Genomic DNA, 8,731 nt, shown 5'->3' with positions numbered 1-8,731 from the left:
GAATCAACTGATCTCTTTCGTTTGTCACATTTATTTTCCGTTATCATTCAAACTTCATATTGATATGTTTTCTTCGTTTCCACAAGCGGTACTCAGCGGCCATTAAACCGTGTGGGTACAAACCTAAGGAACCCCAACTGAATGACAGCTCAGCTCTTATATACCAGCTGATGCAATTACTGCCTCAATCAGCTGATTGTCAAAAGGCTGTGGCTGCAGTGCCCTGCTACGCCCTGCAGTGCCCTGCTATGCCATGGACTACTAAAACTACTATTTCTAGTCATAGTTCCATTATCTTTATTGTGACTGTTATTGCCACTGTTCATCACCCCCCCAACCGGCACCGTCAGATACCGCCTATCAAGAGCCTGGGTCTGTCTGAGGTTTCTCCCTGAAAGGGAGTTTTCCTCACCACCCGAGGTTTCTGCCTAAAAGGGAGTTTTTCCTCGCCGCTGTCGCACTAAATGCTTGATCTTGGGGGAATTACTGGAATTGTTGGGTCTTTATAAATTATAGTGTGGTCTAAAGCTACTCTATCTGTAAAGTGTCTTAGGATAAGTCTTGTTATGATGATTTTTAAAGGAGAAAAAATGTAGCCTACAAATTACATTTGTACAGTTCGGTTTTCGCTGTTTCAATCGCAACCGCTGCAGCTTCCTTGCCTGCCATTTTTCACAAGTTTGAAAACACGTTAGTGGTCCCGTAGCTTCAGCTCTGTAGCAAAGACGGTGGCCGTTGAGTGTGAGTAGTGTCCAGCATTCCACACTCAACATTTTGATAATTTTGAGTATATATCATTAGGATTGGGCATCGAGAACCGGTTCCTACTTGGAATCATTTCAAAAATCAGTTATTTATTGGAATCATTTGGAAAAATTTGGTTTCAAATCTGATCATCGGTTCCAAATTTAACACGTGCAAGTTTTTGGTTTCCGTAGCACCCGCCATACTTTCAGGCGCTTGTTGTGTGGGTTTATTTTACGTTGAAAAAGCCCGGTAGAACTGTAAACCACCATTGAATAAAAATAAACCTTTCCACTTATCTATGAAATAAGCATGTGACCCGTTTGAACTCCACCCCTCAAAGAATCAGAATCGAGAATCGAGAGGAACCAGAATCAAACGGAAGAATTGGAATTGGATTCAGAATTGTTAAAATCAAAACGATGCCCAACCCTATATATCATTGTATCATAGGCCTTCGTCAGTGTGAACACACTTTGTATTCAAAATACCAGAGTTTTATCTGCTCGTTCAGAAGAAGAAGATGTAGTTCCTCCATTTGGCCCCACATCTGCTCTGCCTATAGAAAACAACATTTTCTTCCAAAGCTGCATCTCATTGGCAAAGCGTCTTCACAGAAAAGATTTCAGTGTCTATAAATGAATCTGTAATGATTTAAAAAGGGGTCAGCCCTATGTTCCCACATTTCTAAGATTTTTCTTAAAATTAGGGCTTGTGTTCCTACATTTCCCTTCAAGGGTTAGGGTTAGGGTGGGTTAGGGGTTAGGCAAACATAGGGCCTAATTTTGAAAAAAATCTTAGAAATGTGGGAACATATGGCTGTGGGAACATAGGCACGCTCCCGATTTAAAAATACCTAACAGCACCTTTAAGTGCAATAATCTCTCTTAAACTTTGCGGCTTTCTTTCTATTTCCGATGTTTTTACCAAAGCTCTTTGCACCTGAGTTTCCCAATCTTATCTTGGACTGTTTTATGGATCTTAACAGAATATAAAGGGTCTCTATTTATTGTCCTCAGCTGTGTTTGCTCAGGATCCGGCCGCTGACAAAGACCTTGATCAAACAAGAGGTTTACTCTTTAAGCCACGGCACAATCACAGGCTGCCAACAGTTACCCAACTTATAAAAACTTTATAAGGGTTTTTCTTTTACAGCTGCGGAGTGATTGATTGCTTTTTCTATGCTGGGCTGGGTGTGAACTGTAAATCTAAATGTAACCGTGTCTGAACTCGCCCTGCAGATCTTGTAGACCCTTCTAGAAAACGAGAGATGGCGTGACGAAGCCTCTGGGCACATACAGGCGATTGTATAAGTGGATTCCACATTTCTCAGACACACCCACAGCCTGTTAACCTCACTCGCTCGCCGCTGAGTTAAACAAGGACAGGTGTCTCCTCCCAGGCTTGGCAAGCGCTCGCCATCCTTTCCCTCCGCCTCTTCACAAAACTCATACAACAGTATAAAATATCTCTCTCTCTCTGAGTTTCTCCACTCTCTCCTGAGCATCTGAAGCAGATTGACAGCTTTCACTCTTCAACGCCAAACAGAAAGACAATATGTACTACTCCCAGTCCATCAGCAGCGGAGGCGGCGGCGGCGGCGGCATGCGCAGCAGCAGCCGATCCATGTACGGAGGATCTGGAGGCTCTGGCGTCAGAATCTCCTCCGGTGGCTCCACCATGTCCATGTTTGGCGGTGGCTGCGGTGGAACTGGCTATGGCTTCGGCTCTGGTGGCGGAGCAGGCGGTGGCTTTGGCTTTGGCCTTGGCGCAGGAGGAGGTGGTGGTGGTGGTGGTGGTGGTGCTGGTGGCGGCGGCAGCTGCGTGGACATCTCTGCCAACGAGAAGGCCACCATGCAGAACCTGAACGACCGCCTGGCGTCCTACCTGGACAAGGTGCGCAGCCTGGAGAAGGCCAACAGCGAGCTGGAGCTGAAGATCAGACAGTTCCTGGAGAGCAAGGTCGGCCCGTCGGCCAGAGACTACAGCCACTTTTACGTCACCATCGCAGAGCTGCAGGGGAAGGTAGGCTCACCAGAGAACCCCCAAAACTGTCTGCATGCAACAACATTAAGGTGTAGCATCTCTCAACACATACTCTCATGCAGCACAAAACATGCTTTCATATACTGTACATTAGATAGGTACATATATAGTAAGCACATTAAGTACTCTTTTCGTTGGTATTTTTTAATTGAACGACCCTGTCGACTGCATTCTCCGCAATAAGTGTAGCACAGCCCTTGTACAATAAGATATTGCACAACTAACAACCCCCAATAGCCTACGTAATTATTGTGATATTCTGCGATATACTGCAACGTATTACCTTGTTTCCAACATCAAATTATGTCGCCAAAGAAAAACTTTGTCAAAGTCTGTTTTATCTGATCAGATGAATGTCTACGTTTGTTCATCTCATCTTTGTTCATTTTTAATGTTGCAAAAAGAGATTGTCAAGCAGACAAACTGACTTTGTTTTAATCCAAATCAATATTTATCAAAAGCAGTGTACCATAGACATCAGTCATTTAGTTCTCTTCCTCTTTAGGATTATTTTATTGTTTATGTTGGACTTATTTTGGGGAATTGGCCCTTTATTTGTCAAGGAACCACTTACTGGTGAATAGAAAGAACTAGGGCTGCAGCTAATGATTGTTTTCATTGTGTGATTAATGTGTGGATTATTTTTTGGATGAATAGATGAGTAGTTTGGTCTCTAAAATGTGAATCACGTAATCACGTAAAAAAAAAAAAATGTATAGATTTTTTGGTTTCCTGTTGTCGCCCTCTATCTTTAGATAGTCAGGTCTTTCCCCCAGAATTTCAGCTTTTACCCTCTGGTAGAAGATTCAGGGTTCCTAAATGCAGGCTAAACCGATATAAACACACAGTTGTGCCTATGTCGATTAAGCTTGTCAACACCAACATGTAGGCTGGCTGGGTTGTGCACTATGTCATCGTGCAATAAGTAGGTTATTGGGGTTGTGCAATATGTAAGTGGTGCAATACATGGGCTGTTGGATTGTTCAATATGTACTGTATAGGTTATGTGAAAATGTGTCATTGTGCAATATGTAGGCTATTGGGGTTGTGCATTATGTAATTTGTGCAATACGTAGGCTATTTGGGTTGTGCATTATGTTAGTTGTTAGTGCATTGTGTCATTTTGTGCAATACAAGAACTGCCACTGAAAGGAGGAGCTAATGTGCTTACTATATAGGTCCCTGTGTAATGTATATGAGAGCATGTTTTGTGCTGCATGAGAGTACGTGTTGAGAGATGCTTCTGTTCTGTATTTTGTGTTGTCTTTGTAAAGCTGCGGAACAGACAGAGTCCAAAACAAATTTCTCTTCGGGGACAATAAAGTATATTTTATCTTATCTATCTTAGTAAGTCTGTTAAAACAAAGTATGAACATGAAAAGCTGACAGTATTTCTTTTCCTCTCCAGATCCAGGACGCTACCAGGATCAACGGCGGCATCTACCTCTCCATCGACAACGCCAAGCTGGCTGCCGACGACTTCAGGATGAAGTGAGTCAATTAATTTGTTCATGAATAGTCACACTTAGCGTTGATTCATGGTCCTGCCTTGAATCTACGTCTCCGGGTAGCCTACATACGCAGGGTTAGGAATAGGTTTTTTTTTTTTCGGTTACCAGTGCCTGAACAGTAAAAAAAAAAAAAAAAAGAGCACAAAATGACAGTCGATGACGTTAAAGAACGTCTTTGCTATAGCCATATGGTTCAAATTTTATTTAAATTTAGCTGCAGAGTGTTGTACATCCCTGCAGGGCTGGATCATTAAATGCGCTCTGTCTCTATAGACACACAATAGAAACAATACACACTTCTCCCTCTTTGTTTGCGTCCTTGGTCTGCTTCAGCGAGCTATATTTTGGGAGGAAACAGATTTTGAAACAAATGCTTTGTTTTCCCTGCAGGTATGAGAACGAGCTGGCCATGCGTCAGTCGGTGGAGGCTGACATCGCCGGGCTGAGGCGAGTCCTGGACGAGCTGACTCTGAGCCGGACCGACCTGGAGATGCAGATCGAAGGTCTGAAGGAGGAACTCATCTTCCTCAAGAAGAACCACGAGGAGGTGAGAGCGCTGAAAGATCTAGGCCAGATTACAGCTGTATTTGTTGCTTTTTGTCGAAAGAAATTTTCTCAACGTTTTGGTCGCTTTTCCCAATGTTATTGGCGGGGTTTTCTGACATTTTTGGGGGTTTTTTTCTCAACATTTTCTCCGATGTTTTTGCTGTTTTTTCTTTACTCATCTGGACTGCCGGCGCCCCTGGCATCTGCCTATGCTGCCTATGCCATGGGCCGGCCCTGATTGGGAATAAATAAAACGTCTCAATAAAGTTAAACGAAAATAGGTTTACATTCAAAATTCTAGCGGTTAAAAGTTTCCTCTGGTTTGATGCGTCTCCTCTGGTTTCATGCGTCTCCTCTGGTTTGATGTATCTCCTCTGGTTTGATGCGTCTCCTCTGGTTTCATGCGTCTCCTCTGGTTTGATGTATCTCCTCTGGTTTGATGCGGCTCCTCTGGTTTGATGCGTCTCCTCTGGTTTGATGCGTCTCCTCTGGTTTGATGCGTCTCCTCTGGTTTGATGCGTCTCCTCTGGTTTCATGTATCTCCTCTGGTTTCATGCGTCTCCTCTGGTTGGTTTAATGCGTCTCCTTGTGTTTGTGTGCAGGAGCTGCTGGCGATGCGAACGCAGATGAGCGGCCAGGTGAACGTGGAGGTGGACGCTGCTCCGGCCGTTGACCTCCAGAAGGTCATCGAGGAGGTCAGGGAGCACTACGAAAACGTCGCCAACAAGAGCCGCAAAGAACTGGAGGCCTGGTTCCACTCCAAGGTAAGGACCGCTGAAACGTCTCAACGATTGTTGGATGGGTTGTGATGAAATGTGGTCGTCTGACTTTTCATCCAGCGCCATCATCATCATTACCTGCAGACGCACCGGGTATAGCTGCCCCCCTTTTTGGTTTGAAAACTCCCATCTAAATATTTTAGGAAAAGGGGGAAAAAAGTCGGGAAAAAAATTTGAATATTCTTAGAAAAAAACGTTAATATTTTTAGAATTAAAAAAAGTCGTTTATGTAAGGAAAAGGGAAAAAAAAGGCTGGAATATTTAAAGAAAAACGTCTGAATATTTGAAAAAAAAGTCAATTTTTTTAGAATCCATTGAGTTCCAGTGTGAACGCCGCCTGCTGTTTCTCTCTACAGTCAGAATCGCTGAACAAAGAAGTCGCCGTCAGCACAGAAACGCTCCACTCGTCCAAATCAGAGATCACAGAGCTCAAGCGAACACTGCAGGGCCTGGAGATCGAGCTACAGTCGCAGCTCAGCATGGTGAGAAAGTAACTAAGTACATTTACTCCAGTACTGTCCTTCAGTCCAAATCTTGAGGTACTTGTACTTTACTTGAGTCTTTTCTTTTCATGCCCCTTTCTATTTCTACTCCGCTACATTTCAGAGAGAAATATTGTACTTTTTACTCCACTACATTCATCTGTTACAGCTTTAGTTACTAGTTACTTTAGTTACTCCGCTACATTCATCTGTTACAGCTTTAGTTACTAGTTACTTTAGTTACTCCACTACATTCATCTGTTACAGCTTTAGTTACTAGTTACTTTACACATTAAGATTTCTGCACACAAAACAATGTAGTTTATTCTCTCTTTTTCTTTACTTTTAATACTTTAACCACATTCTCCTGATGATACTAACAGACTTTTACTGAAGTAACATTTTCACTGCAGGACTTTTACAGTAACAGTATTTTAACTGCAGTGAAGGATCAGAATACTTCTTCCAGCGCTGTTAAAGTGTCTCTTTGTGAATCCTCTCTCCTGCAGAAAGGATCGTTGGAGTCGACTCTGGCCGAGACGCAGGGCCGCTACGCCATGCAACTGAACGGGTACCAGATGCAGGTGAGCGGTCTTGAGCAGCAGCTGGTGTCGCTGCGGGCCGACCTGGAGAGACAGGGACAGGAGTACCAGATGCTGCTGGACATCAAGACCAGACTGGAGATGGAGATCGCCGAGTACAGGAGGCTGCTGGATGGAGAGGGCGGCGGCAGCGGCGGCGGCAGCAGGTGAGAGAAGCAAAGTGTTGATTCCCGTGAAAAAGAAAAGGAAACAGAGTTATTTTAACTTCACGGAACAAACGGAGCTACGTCACATTCTGCTTCACAAGCGTAACCTTCAGGAAGTGAAGTAGGCCTAATGTCTGATTTTAACTAACAAAGAGAGCGGCAGCAGAGCTCAGTTGGTAGAGCAGGTGCCCATGTGTAGAGGTTTACTCCTCGATGCAGCGGCTGCGGGTTCGACTCCGACCTGCAGCCCTTTGCTGCATGTCATTCCCCCTCTTTCTCCCCTTTCAAGTCTTTATCTGTCCTGTCAAAAATAAAGGCCGAAAATGCCCCAAAAAATAATCAGGCAGGTAAGCAGGTAGTTTAAACTAGTTAGGCTACATCTACATTGCTATGTTTTGGTTTTTAAGCAGAGTTTTGAGTCAAAAGCAAACTCTGTGCACAGAAGTGTTTTTAGCTCCACTAGAAGAACTATTAAGACCCATAACGTTCACATTTTGTTGCCTTAACTTAACCATAATCTCCACCGAAATGACCGGCAGCTGGCAGTGCTCTGTATAGGATTGGGCATCGAGAACCGATTCCTACTTGGAATCGTTTCAGAAATTATGATTCCGGTAGAATTGTTTATTTATTGGAAGCGTTTGGAGGATTTGGTTTCAAATCCGATCATCGCTTCCCAATTTAACATGCACGACTTTTTTGTTTCCAAAGCGGCCAGGCGCTTGTTGTTTTGCAGCCTTGGAGCACAGTAAGCAGTGTTCTAGTGTAGCTTTATTTTACGTTGAAAAAGCCCTGTAAAACTGCAAACCACCATTGAATCAAAATAAAACTTTCCTCTTATTTGTGAAAATAGGCATGTGACCCGTTTCAACTCCACCACTCAAAGAATCAGAATCGAGAATCGATAAGAACCGGAATCGAAAGGAAGAATCGCAATTGGAATCAGAATTGTTCAAATCAAAACGATGCCCAACCCTAGCTCTGTACCTGGCTCATAGTCATCTATTCTCGGGTAACTGAACCACCAACTACCACTGATACGACGGAGCACCATGCGGAGCACCGTAGCTCTGTAGCAGCTAAACATCTACTAACTGCCGCTGATACGGCCGAGCTTTGATGGAGGTCTGTAACAGCTTAAACAACAAGCAACTGTCTCTCTCTCTGCGCACGGCGCTCGTACCAGGCTACTGTAGCCGGCGTCACGTGACCAGCCGGCGTTCTCCTTTTGTACGATATCTTACGCTTTAGTGTGCATACATTTTCGTACGATATCATACAGAGCAGTTTATGAGAATGCATTGTGTTATGAATAAAAACCTAACTGTGTTGTTTGTCCCTCTCTCTCCTGCAGTGTCGCCATTTGCACCGCCACCACCCAAAAAACCACCCAAAAAACCTCCAAAACCAAAGTGATCACGGTCGTAGAGGAGATCGTGGACGGGAAGGTGGTGAGCTCGTCCTCAGAGACCATCGAGTAAACCCTGGGAGCTCCAGCAGACAGAAACACGCAAATAAACACAATAAAAGTCTGCCAAGGTGCTTCAAAATAAAACGCCGTCTGTTGCGTCTTCTGTTCAAACTCAAGTGTCTGATGCCTACCATACACTAGACCAGAGATCTTTAACAGCAGTCACTGCAAGGGGGCCTGCAAAAGTTTTTTTCAAAAATTAAAATGTCTAAACATAATTCCCATGTATTATTAGCAAATATAAATCCCCACTGATGATATGCTTACTGGCCTACACATTAAAAAATGGAGGTACGAGACAAGAACATTTCTGTACTTACAGGTACACTATTGAGTACAGTATTGTTTTTTTACGAGGCCAGAACTGGACCTTTGGACTAATTTGAGGGTAAACAATGAAAGAG

General features: G+C 43.7%; 1 protein-coding gene across 1 annotated transcript; it reads left to right on the top strand.

Annotated features, from left to right (window-relative positions):
* Positions 1-2,222: 2,222 nt before the first annotated feature.
* LOC116049981 (keratin, type I cytoskeletal 13-like) lies at positions 2,223-8,411 on the top strand. Its single transcript, XM_031300038.2, has 7 exons — positions 2,223-2,769; positions 4,199-4,281; positions 4,692-4,848; positions 5,450-5,611; positions 5,983-6,108; positions 6,618-6,854; positions 8,212-8,411. Exons 1-7 carry the CDS (start codon positions 2,302-2,304, stop codon positions 8,335-8,337), a joined length of 1,359 nt encoding a protein of 452 aa, XP_031155898.1. The 5' UTR covers positions 2,223-2,301; the 3' UTR covers positions 8,338-8,411.
* Positions 8,412-8,731: the final 320 nt, after the last annotated feature.

The sequence above is a fragment of the Sander lucioperca genome, chromosome 21, assembly GCF_008315115.2.
Source record: "Sander lucioperca isolate FBNREF2018 chromosome 21, SLUC_FBN_1.2, whole genome shotgun sequence".
Taxonomy (NCBI): Eukaryota; Metazoa; Chordata; class Actinopteri; order Perciformes; family Percidae; genus Sander; species Sander lucioperca.
Note: the sequence above shows the minus strand (reverse complement) of the source record. Positions and strands in the feature narration are given on the sequence as shown.